At 35.9% G+C, this 14,646-nt stretch overlaps 1 protein-coding gene across 15 annotated transcripts in view; it reads right to left on the reverse strand.

The window, feature by feature from the left end:
* The window catches only part of LOC127737328 (inositol 1,4,5-trisphosphate receptor type 3-like), a 178,312-nt gene that overhangs the window by 143,932 nt on the left and 19,734 nt on the right, over window positions 1-14,646 (reverse strand). For all 15 annotated transcript variants that reach the window (XM_052247929.1, XM_052247920.1, XM_052247925.1 and 12 more), the window contains exon 2: window positions 4,787-4,857. In XM_052247929.1, coding sequence (XP_052103889.1) covers window positions 4,787-4,857 — 71 coding nt within the window. The remainder of the gene's footprint in view (window positions 1-4,786; window positions 4,858-14,646) is intronic.

Here is a 14,646-nt window from a genome sequence, read left to right on the forward strand (position 1 = left end):
TTGTCCTTCATTTTCTGGTTGCCATTGTAAACAATGACCTGTTTTTATTCCAGTGTAGAGTAAATGCCCTTTTAAACCGCTACTATTAAAATATTAAGTCAATGTTTTTTCAAGTACGGAAATTTAAAATCTTTTTGGTTAATCATGTTAACAAACCATAATGGAAACTTTTCTATTTATCAACAACAGATCAGTTATTGAAAAGAATATAACAATACAATTATTCAACAAGAATCAACAATGCAATATGATAATGGAAAACAAATAATGCTGAACAAGAATTGAAATGGCACATCATGGAAGACAGCACTGATCCAAAGGTTTGAAGGAGGGAGGTCCTAACCTTTAGGCACATCATGGAAGACAGCACTGATCCAAAGGTTTGAAGGAGGGAGGTCCTAACCTTTAGGCACATCATGGAAGACAGCACTGATCCAAAGGTTTGAAGGAGGGAGGTCCTAACCTTTAGGCACATCATGGAAGACAGCACTGATCCAAATGTTTGAAGGAGGGAGGTCCTAACCTTTAGGCACATCATGGAAGACAGCACTGATCCAAATGTTTGAAGGAGGGAGGTCCTAACCTTTAGGCACATCATGGAAGACAGCACTGATCCAAAGGTTTGAAGGAGGGGGGTCCTAACCTTTAGGCACATCATGGAAGACAGCACTGATCCAAATGTTTGAAGGAGGGAGGTCCTAACCTTTAGGCACATCATGGAAGACAGCACTGATCCAAATGTTTGAAGGAGGGAGGTCCTAACCTTTAGGCACATCATGGAAGACAGCACTGATCCAAATATTTGAAGGAGGGAGGTCCTAACCTTTAGGCACATCATGGAAGACAGCACTGATCCAAATGTTTGAAGGAGGGAGGTCCTAACCTTTAGGCACATCATGGAAGACAGCACTGATCCAAATGTTTGAAGGAGGGAGGTCCTAACCTTTAGGCACATCATGGAAGACAGCACTGATCCAAATGTTTGAAGGAGGGAGGTCCTAACCTTTAGGCACATCATGGAAGACAGCACTGATCCAAATGTTTGAAGGAGGGAGGTCCTAACCTTTAGGCACATCATGGAAGACAGCACTGATCCAAATGTTTGAAGGAGGGGGGTCCTAACCTTTAGGCACATCATGGAAGACAGCACTGATCCAAATGTTTGAAGGAGGGAGGTCCTAACCTTTAGGCACATCATGGAAGACAGCACTGATCCAAATGTTTGAAGGAGGGAGGTCCTAACCTTTAGGCACATCATGGAAGACAGCACTGATCCAAATGTTTGAAGGAGGGAGGTCCTAACCTTTAGGCACATCATGGAAGACAGCACTGATCCAAATATTTGAAGGAGGGGGGTCCTAACCTTTAGGCACATCATGGAAGACAGCACTGATCCAAAGGTTTGAAGGAGGGAGGTCCTAACCTTTAGGCACATCATGGAAGACAGCACTGATCCAAAGGTTTGAAGGAGGGGGGTCCTAACCTTTAGGCACATCATGGAAGACAGCACTGATCCAAATGTTTGAAGGAGGGAGGTCCTAACCTTTAGGCACATCATGGAAGACAGCACTGATCCAAATGTTTGAAGGAGGGAGGTCCTAACCTTTAGGCACATCATGGAAGACAGCACTGACCAAATATTTGAAGGAGGGAGGTCCTAACCTTTAGGCACATCATGGAAGACAGCACTGATCCAAATGTTTGAAGGAGGGAGGTCCTAACCTTTAGGCACATCATGGAAGACAGCACTGATCCAAATGTTTGAAGGAGGGAGGTCCTAACCTTTAGGCACATCATGGAAGACAGCACTGATCCAAATGTTTGAAGGAGGGAGGTCCTAACCTTTAGGCACATCATGGAAGACAGCACTGATCCAAATGTTTGAAGGAGGGGGGTCCTAACCTTTAGGCACATCATGGAAGACAGCACTGATCCAAATGTTTGAAGGAGGGAGGTCCTAACCTTTAGGCACATCATGGAAGACAGCACTGATCCAAATGTTTGAAGGAGGGAGGTCCTAACCTTTAGGCACATCATGGAAGACAGCACTGATCCAAATGTTTGAAGGAGGGAGGTCCTAACCTTTAGGCACATCATGGAAGACAGCACTGATCCAAATATTTGAAGGAGGGGGGTCCTAACCTTTAGGCACATCATGGAAGACAGCACTGATCCAAATGTTTGAAGGAGGGAGGTCCTAACCTTTAGGCACATCATGGAAGACAGCACTGATCCAAATGTTTGAAGGAGGGAGGTCCTAACCTTTAGGCACATCATGGAAGACAGCACTGATCCAAATGTTTGAAGGAGGGAGGTCCTAACCTTTAGGCACATCATGGAAGACAGCACTGATCCAAATGTTTGAAGGAGGGAGGTCCTAACCTTTAGGCACATCACGGAAGACAGCACTGATCCAAATGTTTGAAGGAGGGAGGTCCTAACCTTAAGGCACATCATGGAAGACAGCACTGATCCAAATGTTTGAAGGAGGGGGTCCTAACCTTTAGGCTGAGCATGAAAGACAGCACTGATCCACATGTTTGAAGGAGGGGGGTCCTAACCTTTAGGCTGAGAAAAAGTCAGCATTCTGTAGTTCTGAAAGTGGTTGTCATTGGTTATTGTCTGCCATATTTTGTTTTTCATAAATTATTTTGCTATAAATTAGGCAGTTATTTTTCTCAATTGAATTGTTTCATATTTTTCATGTCCAGGCCTTTTATAGCTGACTATACAGTTTACGTTTTTCTCATTGTTGAAGGCTGTGAGGTTGCCTATAATTGATTACATCCACTTCATTTGAACTTTGGTGGATAGTTGTTTCATTGGCAATCATTCCACATCTCCTTATATTCATATTGCTATCTGAAAAATCTATTGACCAACACATTCCATGCAACTGGACAGGATAAAACTTTACTCAAGCCAAGTATTTCTTTATTTGTAACAATAGTGGTATTACTCCTAATAGGGAAGCTGCACATGCACCTTTGACCTTGTGTGTACTCTTATTTTTTATTATTTCATGCTATTTCACTGAAATATTGCAAACATGAAATATTCTGAGTGGATTGAGTCTCAAAAACATATTTGAGGGAAAATTACCTTGAAATAGGACTATACCATGAATATTAGTAGGCAGAGCAAGCCACAATCAAGTGTTTTGAGGAGCTTTTTCTGACTTTTTCTCTTTATTCCCTATACTGGGCTATAACATAAAGCTTTTTCCTAAGCAATTCTTTCAGAAATATAAAGTAATAAGTAAATGAAATGTTTTTGAAGCCGTAACAACAAATAATTTACTAAAAGGGAACCATATTATATGTCCCTCTCTGGAACCCGGCATAAACATAGTTTTACGTAAGGACTTCTTGAAACCTCCATGGAGTCAGTAAACTTTTATATGGATAGTTCATTCAACTTGAACACTTCAATTACTAAATTAATATCACATTTCCTTCTTACATAAATGTGTGATAGTTACCCCAAAACTTTAAGTAGCCTTCAAGTTAAAATTTAGAGGGAATGAGAGGTATAAATGGACCAAAAGGGACCTTATACTGAAGAGAAAGAGGTACATTAGTGGTGTTTATAATCTTGGAGTCATGTTTTGTATCATATTCAACTGTTTTATGCAGATGAGATGAATATTTGATCATTTATTGGTGAATTTATTGGTCCACACTATATTCTATCATGATGCGGCATGAGTTGGATTTTTTTAAGAAATTTTGCTCAAATCGCTGTAGATGTCATCTTACATTATACTAGATTTCTCTCAACCTATTGAACTGATTATGACAAAACTTGACAGTAATGCTTGAAATAACCAGCATTTCCCAGAAAAATAATCACATTCAGTTTATTCAACAAAAAAGTCTTCTTTAGGTGTAATACCCCTAAATCAAAGTAAGTCATATCTGGTTTCATATGAAAAAGGGTGGACAAAAAATGTTCCCTTGAATTTGACAGTTGCAGGAAGTTAACCCTGCATTTCATTGCAGAAAAAAAATTCTGAATCATAAACATATATCTTGGGTATTTCGAAGCACCATTCTTTTTTTTTTTTATTTGGTGTTTCCATAAAATATTCTGGAAACTTGAGGTGACATGATTACTAAAGCTTGTAAAAAGGAAAAAAAGGGTCAAAATTTGATTGGTTTATTTCTGTTGATGGTGATTATCTGATACTGTTATATGCAATGAAATGTTATGTGAAATGTTCACTGTAGTACTGGACAGGATAAAACTTTACTCATGCCCAAGTATTTCTTTATTTGAAATAAAGATAAATTGTGCACATTTTTTTTAAATGTCATTTTAACAAAGACAAATAGGGGAAAAACAATGGTAGTATTACTCCTATAGGGTTTCTAGACAAATGTTTTACCTGATAAAAATGCCAAACGGGTTACAAAATATTACAAAAATGTTGACATGGGTTCCAAAAAAAAGTTTAGTTTCAATATTTTTGGCAAATATTCACACTACCAAAAGGACCAATTCAACTGGACAAAAATTATTTCAGCTTCCATTCATGTCATTAGATCTGCAGATTTGTTACTATTTATTACAATTTCTTATTTCATAACATGCTATCCTGATACATGTATTGAAGAAATACTTGCTTTCCAGGTGCAATCTTTACCATTAAATAACCTGCAATTGTTTTTCATGTTCTTTCTGATCAAAATAGCTTTATCTTGAGAAAGAACATGTATGCTGTAAAACATATAACACACAATGTTTTACTTAAGTGTGTGTACTATAGTAATATAGAATAACTTACTGTGCTGGTCTTTAATATCTGGTTTGACTCTGTCTTGTCTACATCCAACAGCAACTTCATTGTGCACAGAGCTGAAACAGATATATCAAAAATTCTTCACAAGCTCACAATCAAATGGAATAAACACAAAAACAATGCTGTGAGACAGTCTATATAAATTTATCACAAAAAGCAGCATATGTATACATTACAAACTCTTTGCAAATGTTTTATTCCACGTAGTTGTTGGAAGCTTCTTTTTCCAGTATTGAAATGTATAAACATGAGAAGGGTAAAAAAAATCTCTTCTTTACTTTAAAAGTCAACTTCGAAGTGTTCTAGTGATGTTTTAAAAAGGGTAAGGTGCTTGATAGTAAACCTTCAATGAAAAAGAACATTACGAGTACATGTCACAATTACAAACACAATATATTATAACATGGAATTATTCATTTAACACCTACATGACCTAGCTACATGATATGTACAAGTACAAAACAAACTTTCATGTCAGATTAAAACTTCAAAAAAGATGGTCTTCAGAATCGACGCAATTTTACAAAAAAATGAGACAGAAGACATATGATTTTTATTTGATTTCTTGATAGATATATGTAAACAGTTTCAGAAAAGGTATCACTCCACATGCTCCAAGGGATTGAAATTCTACTTTTTGGGAAATATGTGACATCTTTACCCCCTTTTTGCAATATTTTATAGCAAAAAAATGCAGATTGTTGCCATGGATACACCAAAATGAAATTATATTTTACCATTTTAACTACTGAATATCAAATCTATGGAAGACACTGATTACTTACATATGCACATACATGACACAAACAGTAAGCTTAATATGCAAGAAATCAAGGAAAGGGGCATGGTAAAATTTATGAGAGTAAATTTTAATATTGTTTTCTAACTGTATATTGCTACCTAACGCTCTCTATTTGTATCTTGATCAGTTCTGTGGAAATTTGTTCAGTAACAGAAACAATATGCAACCGGAAATCTTGAAAGTAACACACTGAAATAAAGTCCGTCCGACCACTACATTTCCGCGCCATAAAAGTGCACCGATCCCTCGGTCATTTGCGATTATTTTCATGTATTTTGTTTTAAAAAGCTTTAGAGCAGTGACTAAGACATAATTCTGGTCCCAGTTTAAGGTTTATATACTCTTTTTAACAGTGACTGCATTACAATTAACCACTTGTGCATACAAATAAGACCAAGGTCATATGCCATACATGTCTCTCAGTTCCGAAATGTTGCGTACTTATCGGAGAAGTAGTAGTCCAAATAATTATGACGTCTTGCAAGGCTATTTTAATTTTTTTCTGTGACGCCTTCCTGAAAAAAATTAAAATAGCCTTGCAAGACGTCATAATTATTTGGACTAGAGAAGTAGCAAAAACAACATACAGGCTTGTTTTTGTATACTAGTAATATTTTTTTTATGTGTTGCTGAATCAACCCATGTCCTTTAATCTGGGTACAGACCGTGCCTCATTCTGCAAATTGATAGTATTAACTCAGTGCTGAGGCATTAAAATTGAGGGTATAAGTCAGGTGACAAAAACAGTGGCGGATCCAGGTGGGGGGGGGGGGGGGGGGGGTCCGGGGGTTGGAAACCCCCTTTTTTGACGATCAATGCTTTTGAATGGGGGCATATGGTTGGAAACCCCTCCCCCTTTTATCCCGGCTGGGTTGAAACCCCCCTTTTAAAAAATGCCTTGATCCGCCCCTGAAATAGTCATCACAAACGTTTCAAATGGGAAATAAGTATAATAGAATCTGTAGTTGTTAATGCCAACTTCAGCTCCCACTACTGTGGACTTTCATCGATGGTCAGACAAAAAGCAAATTTAAAAAAAAAGAACGATTTCAAATTATAAAATAATTGATCGATTGTTGTTTGGTTCAACTTCAAGCGGTAAATGGTCCATGTAATAGTCATGTAAAATTTAACACGAAACCCATTAGAATGGTTCTGCAAACAGGGAATATCGGATGAAAGGCGTGAGATTTATTGCTACTGGAAAAAGGGGTTTATAAGATAGTGCGAGGAAGGGTAAAAAATTTCGGTTTACTATATTTTAATATACAGGGATATATATGTAGGACTCTGAACCGCGAAGGTACTCCGAACCGCGATGGTCACGCTGAGGTACGATGGGTTGACGCTGAAGTGCGTTTTTGATCACGCTGAAGTGCGATGGTGGCATTGTGACGCTATCTTGTTGATAGCTACGCCGAAGTGCGATGGTGGTAACGCTAAGTGCGATGGTCAACACAAACTATATTTGCAATACTTTTCATGTCGATGTAGAAGTCAATTTGTATGTTAAGAGCAGTTTTCCAGGTTTTTAAGTTGAAAATGGGCTTATAAACTTAAATACTACGAGAAACGGGGAGGATTGGTGGATAGGGGAAAGTTAACCTTTTGTAGCGATTTTTTTTTTCTCGAAATCTACAAAAGGTTCCTCTTTACGTACGATAGAGCGTGACATTCTGTAAATACATACGGGTCCGCAGACAGACTCTCTGTATTATTATATTACAGTAAACGAGTAACTCAGGGGCGTAGCTGCCGTTAGGCACTTTAGGCACGTGCCTACACATAATTTTTTAACAAATACCAAAGAGTAGTATTAATAGAGATTTCCAATAAAATGACATACGTACCTAACTCGACGTACGCACGTAACGGGACCGGTTATTGCTAACCTATTAGTTTTGTTAAATGGGTCACTCAAGTTTTAACTAAGTATTCCTAAACTATTAAACCCATTCATGATAAATTTTATCAATATCAAGTATTTCTAAGATGATGAAAAACGAAAGAAATCATGATTTTTATATATCACGTGATTATTGAGATTCCCGCCAAAATTTCACTGTCATAAGACCACGTATATACACGTATCTTTACCTATCATACGATTGATTTGAGTTGTCTTTCATGGTTTTGACCATGACTTTGATTTTCGATATACTTTGCAAATGAACCTTTTATTATTTAATACTTGACATGCTTTTATTTGCCTTTGTCAGATCTTGTCAGATTGTTGTCCCTTTTTCCTTTCTTCTCTTAATGTTTTATAATATTTAATTTCCGTGGGTATTTATTATTAGACTGATTTTTCTAGCAACTTCAGAAATATCGAACAAAGTGTTAGTCAGAATTTGTCTCTGTTAAAGTTGATAACTGGGATTGCATCATACTTTATTAAGCATCATTTCAAACGTTCTCTTCTTCTGTAGTTAATCTTGTTTATTTACAATCTTTGATTTTTTTCCCCAGGGAAAACTTACGACAAAGGGATGTGTATATTTAAAAAAAATAATTAATACAAGTTTTGTAGTTCTTTAAATTTTAATAGTTGACATACACTTTTCTTTCAAATGAAAGTCAACTTACATTAAAAAAAAAAGAATTTTGTAATTAATAATGATATATGAAAATACATGTGTACACCAATTCGTTATATAGATTGTAATTTGGAAGGTGTACTTGATTAGCAATTGATGACTAATCTGCATATAAATAATAATACTTTATTCAGAAACAATACAGCTTATAGAATATACATTTTTACAATAATTTTTAAATGGAAGGTGTAATATAAATAACAATAATTATACACAATACACGTATGGCGGAGAATGACAATAAATTTATATGATAGATATACAACTACATATTACGAATTTTTTCGATATTAAACAAAAATTTACCTGAATTATTAAGTTCTTTCACATTGTGAACTGATCACAACTGTATAAGTTTAAAAGTGGATGGATATTGCCAATAATATATAAACATTGACCTCTGGATAGTAAAGTATCAATTAATAGTAAATAATAATTGGCTAAAAAATATCCTGTCTCCAAGTATCTCTGATTAAAATAGGATGAAAATGCCAATTTTTGAGTTAGGTTAAAAGGAAGTAATTAAAGATGACTGGCGCCACCTAGATTTCACACCCAAGATAATAGGTAGAAGTAAATTTATTTTCTGCTGCCCTGGTAATTATAAATCAAAATTGAAATAGTGAGAAATGAGTGTTGGTCATTAGTGTAGAAATAGCGAGAAATTTGGAGGAAACTCTCTGTGACGAGCAATATTTTCTGTGCCAAATTAAGCAAGGGTGTTCATCATTTATACTATTTCGAAAATTCCGGAACCGTTGAGTACCCTTAAAAAATGCCATTTTTCTATCAAAAAAGCTGCGGCACCATATGTGTTTTGCAGTTTTATTTACACCCAAATGTGTTGATAATTCAGAATTCGACATTTTTTTCAATGGATCTTTTATAGTGAAAACGCAGCACCCAAAAAGGCTACCATTGTCGCCTATGTAGATAATTACTTCATTGTTACAGTAACCGTTAAGACAACTCTTACTAATCAGATTAGGCTTGGATTCTATTGATTGAGTAAAGCAAAAATTTTGAGTTTCAATTTTTGTCTCGCCTTAGAGGTATATATTTATATATAAAAATTAAAATCTACGACATATCCATGCATAGGATCACCAATGAAGGTGATACACTGCTGAAAACACATTTTATATTCATAATTACTTTAAATAAGTATTATCTCTGAAGAAAGGTTTTTCCAGGTTGTTCTTATGTCGTGCTGTTGCACCACTGTCCCAGGCTTATGGGGAGGGGGTTGAGCACTCACAAACATGTTTAACCCGGCCACATTCTTTATGTGCCTGTCCAGTGTCAGGAGCCTGTGGTTCACTTGTTGTCCTTGGTTCATATCTGTTATATTTTTTTTGTGTAAATTGTTTTGTTTTAAATCAGGCCGGTAGTTTTCTCAATTGAATTGTTTCATATTTTTCAAGTTGGCCCCTTTTATAGTCGGCGATACGGTATGGATTTTTCTTATTGGTGAAGGCCGTACGGTTGCCTATCATTGCTTAGATCCACTTCATTTCTTAATGGCAATCATACCACATCTCCTTATTTAAAATTTTTTTTTTAACTAAATACGTTGAATATTCTCAGGTAATTTAACATGCAAGAATCAGCTTTCAGTACCTGGGGGGTACTTTAAGATCGCTACTCTGTGTCTTTCATCATAAAAATGTAATTGTTTTGGACTTAATTCAAATTTGATTAGTTGAGCTATTTCCAACTACATTTTACAGGTTTTTTTTCTTAAGTTGTGCTGTTACACCAGAGTGTTGAGCGCTGATAAACCCCTTTTATCAAGCCAAATTCTATATTGGCTTTCCCCAAGTCGGGAGCCTTCAATTCAGTGGATGTCGTTGATTACTTTCTGTAATTTTGGGGTTATTTTTACTCTTGTAAAAATATTTATTTTCGTTTGAACTGTTTACATTTTTTAAAGTCAATGCCTTATATATACTAGTATCTGATAATACGGTATGAGTATTTGCTTATTGTTGACGACAGCACGAGCCACTGTAGTCGTTATTCACGCCATTTGGACTCTGTTTGATAGTTTGACGCTCCACACGGATCCAGGTATATACATGTCGAAGTGTAAGAAATAAATCGAAAAAAGAATGCATGCTAAGCATACTAATGCTTTTGAACAGAAAATTGAAAATATTTGTTGAACGGACAGACTGGCGGACGGACAGACAGGGTGATCATGGTAATATGAGTGCGGGTATAATATTTTGTCAGTGTATGTATCTTAGATGCTAGTGGTAAGGAAGTCTGCATCAAAACGGGGTGATCTTTACTTAAAAATATTTTATACTATTTAGAATAATAATTGCAAGCCTACTGGATATTACTACAATAGCAAGTCACAAGGATAATGGAAGCTGTGAAACACCATTTTACAATAAAAACTTTTTGATACAAAGAAACAAGGAGAAAAATCAAATAAATTATGTAGTAACAAAAAGTGTTATCAAAACAAAACAAGTGTTGCTAGAATAATAATATATGCACATAAAGCATTAAATATATAACCAGGTTTTTATTAAATATGGGGTTGACTGGTAGCTGGCTAGCCTCGATTACGGGTTTAATTATTTTGTTGGACCCCCTGATCGAATGATTTTAAGACTGGATTTTTCGGCTTCTCCACCAAGCATGATGCATTCACGAGTAAGAGCAGGTGTTGGTTTAATCGAAGAAAGACAAGTGTGTCTTTGTTTCGGGTACGCTATTTTGTTACCTAGCATATAAAAATGCGACTCTAAGTGTTGGTCATGTACAAAAATGTATATTCATTTATCACTATCATTTCATCATCCTTAATATATGTAATATTTGTCGCGGATATAAGACATACATCAGTATCATCATCTTTATAAGTATTATAGCTTGAGGCTTCTTCGTTGTAAGTATTTTAGTTTGAGGCTAAATTCTTATCTGATATTTAAGCCAATTTATGTCGAGAACTTATTTTACGCATGCATCTCTTTGCTACATAGTTTTTATAAATGTCCATGTTAAAGCCAATAGAGATCATAGAAGTATGTTTATCAAATGATCATGTCTACTCACAATTAAAACAGTAAGAAAGGGATTGACTCGTTCGACTAAAACGAAGCACAAAAACAGCAATTACTAGTATTTCCAAATAAACTCCATGTACCAATCTTAGAGTATTCACATCTACTGAACACTATCTTTAAAACAACTACAACTAATAAATACAGAATAATTATCCAGTCTAGAATATTAATCAATTATTTCGTACTGTTACACCACTGTCCCAGGTCAGTGGGCCCGCTAACATGTTTAACCCCGCCACATTATGTATGGATGTGCCTGTCCCAAGTCAGGAGCCTGTAATTCAGAGGTTATCGTTTGTTGCTGTGCTTTCGTTCATTTTTTTGTACATTGATTAGGCCGTTAGTTTTATCGTTTTAGTTGTTTTACATTTGTCATTTTGTGGCCTCTTACATGTATAGCTGACTATGCGGTATGGGCTTTGCTCATTGTCGAAGGACGTACGGTGGCCTAAAGTTGTTAATTTCTGTGTCATTTGGTCTCTTGTGAAGAGTTGTCTCATTGGCAATCATACTACATCTTCTTTTTTGTACACTTCACAAATTAAGTATAAAAAGTACATAAACAGTCTAGAAAAGCAAGACCTTTTGTCATGTCAAAAGCACAGAGTGTCTGTTGGACCATTAGTGTTCATAACTGTATAGCAGATTATATGTAGTTTCTATAAATTGTAACGATAATTTATCGGCAAAAGATACATGATGATTTGTTAGTGGAATTATATATAACTAAATAAATAAATATTTATATCAAAAGAAACAAGAATATGTGTCCATTAGATCACACGTCAGTATCACATTTCCGTGTTAAGTGAGCTCTAAATCCAGGAAAAATCCAATTCAGTATGTAGTCTAAACTTTTAAATCTCATGCGAGATGTCTAATGTTCAAACATTGTTGTTTTAAAACGTATTTATCAAAGTCAAACGACAATCATTTAATTTTTTTTTTGGGTGCTATACAATTTGTGATTATGGCCGGATCCAAGATATTTGAAAGAGTGCGTAGTTCCCGATAATTGAATTTATACTGCCGAGCTGAGCAATGCGAAAAAATTTGGACGATTTTACACTAAAAAATTGTATAGATAACGTGGAAAACGCGAGATTTTCAAAATTATTTGGCGATCGAAAGGGGGGAGTACGCCCTCTACCCCTGTATCCGCGAATGCACGTTTAGGTATACATGGACAAAAACCTCGTCCCAATCATTATTATAGTTAAAGACGAAAAAGTACTATTCGATAAATGTATCAATGATATGAATTTCTGCCCACGTCAAATTATCTTGAATTAAATTATAGAAAAATATTTTTTTTAAAGTTAGTCGCGTACACCTTTTACATTCGGGTGTGTTGGAATCTATTTTTTAACGTTAAAACTTATAAAAATAAAAAAAGAGATAACCTTCTCGCTTCGGATTTCATTATTTTAATATTTTCATGCTAGATTTTTACTTGGTAGTTTTTAAAATTCATATTTTGAGAAGAACTGAAATATGGGTCAAGTGAAATGACAAGAAATGATGGGTGTATTTGATTACAAGTTGCTAGCATACTTATTCCATTAAAATATTTTGTCAATAAAATCATTCAAAATTTGATAACAAAATATTTAAAAAATTTTAAAAAGTAGTTGGTGTTGATTTTTACATTAAGTCTATATCAGCAAAACATGCGTGTTCAAAGAGCAAAACATGCATGCAGTGTATGCTCCCCTCCGTCATGCTTCAATGCAATAGGACGAAATACGTTGAGTTAGGTCGGTTATGTCGAGTAAAGTCATTTTATTGGAAATCTCTATTATACGGTATTCTTAGTGTTTAATTACGTACCTATTTTTTAATGAAGGATTGTAAATATGTACTATTAATTGACGTATATATCAATTATCCTCTGTCAGAAAGGAATAGATTTGAAAATAATAAACAGGATGTACTGCTTAATTAAAGGGCTATGCCGATCTACGCTGGGCAATTCATATTGTAAACGGGGGACAAAAATAGAATTCCGACTGTACTGAGTTAATTCAGCAGTCAGATGTTATTGTAAAATTATTTATAATTCTTCGAACTTTTCTTCATGTATATCATCATGATAAAATCACCAGTAAATATTATGTTTTTTGTACACAAAATTTAGTTTAAACAATATTTTATTTTCAAAAGTGCACAAAATACAATTATACAATATAAATACTGGGATTCGGAAACAAGAATAACTTATATAAATCCGTCTCCCTACACAAAATTTGCTTTTATAAATGCTGAAAACCGTTTTCCTTCGGGGGGCTTCGCCCCCCCCCCTGAACCCCCCTTCCAGGGCTCTGCCCTGGACCTGCTGGGGGCCTTTAGCGGCCCCTAGACCCCCGCCTCAATTTGTCCCTACAGTTTATTGGATACCTAGCTACGCCCCTGGAACTCATGAGAGGAACAAAGTAAAGATAAAAAGTTAATGCAGAATTGTGTCAACATGTAGAAAATCAAAGAGGACGATCTCTCATTTAGTATGCAACTGTAATTAAGGACAGACATATACAATAATGAATGCAAATTCATTTGCTAACTATTAAAGAAATCTACATGTACTTGTCATAATAATTGCACATCTGTAGATTTTACATGCGTCAAATAGACCATCGCACACCAGCAAACGGACCATCGCACTTCAGCGTAGACCATCGCACTTCAGCGTAGACCATCGCACTTCAGCGTGACCATCGCCTTTCAGCGTCATCATCGCACCTCCGAGTCCTACATATATAGCAAGGATTTCTCACAACACGAGGAATCAAAGTTAAGCTCGGACCAAAATGGCGAACGCGAGTGGCTGTGTATGTAATCATCCCGCACTGACCCTACCCCTTTTTTAAGAATATGTCTTACTTGGAACGAGAGATGATGATGATGATGATGATGAGATAGGCGTTTAACGTCCAGTGGCAAATTAAATGCAAATCAGGACGAGATCGTGTTACTGAGATATGAATATTAAACCTCCCTTTTCCTCAACATGCCCTAGTGTTTGTTCACAATGCATTAAAACGGTCAGCGATAAAACATGTCACGCTACCAAGACATATTATTCTGACGTCTAGCCGACCAGTCTTTGCTCTTACTCCTAAATGCTGCTTGCTATATATAAATTATCACTGATTTCTAAGTCTTTGGATTGACCCGACGACCTCTCGCACTGGAGGCGAGCATATTGCGACGAGATCACAGGGGCAGTGGGGGCGGGAGAAGTCCAGGTGACCATATTTCTATACCCAAGTCAAGCCTTGGAGCTAAAAAATTAAATGGTAACTCTCAGATTCGAACACCAATTCACACTTTTAGTAGTACAGACATTAATATTACGACTCAATGGTT

Source organism: Mytilus californianus, unplaced genomic scaffold, assembly GCF_021869535.1.
Source record: "Mytilus californianus isolate M0D057914Y unplaced genomic scaffold, xbMytCali1.0.p SCAF_4, whole genome shotgun sequence".
Classification (NCBI taxonomy): Eukaryota; Metazoa; Mollusca; class Bivalvia; order Mytilida; family Mytilidae; genus Mytilus; species Mytilus californianus.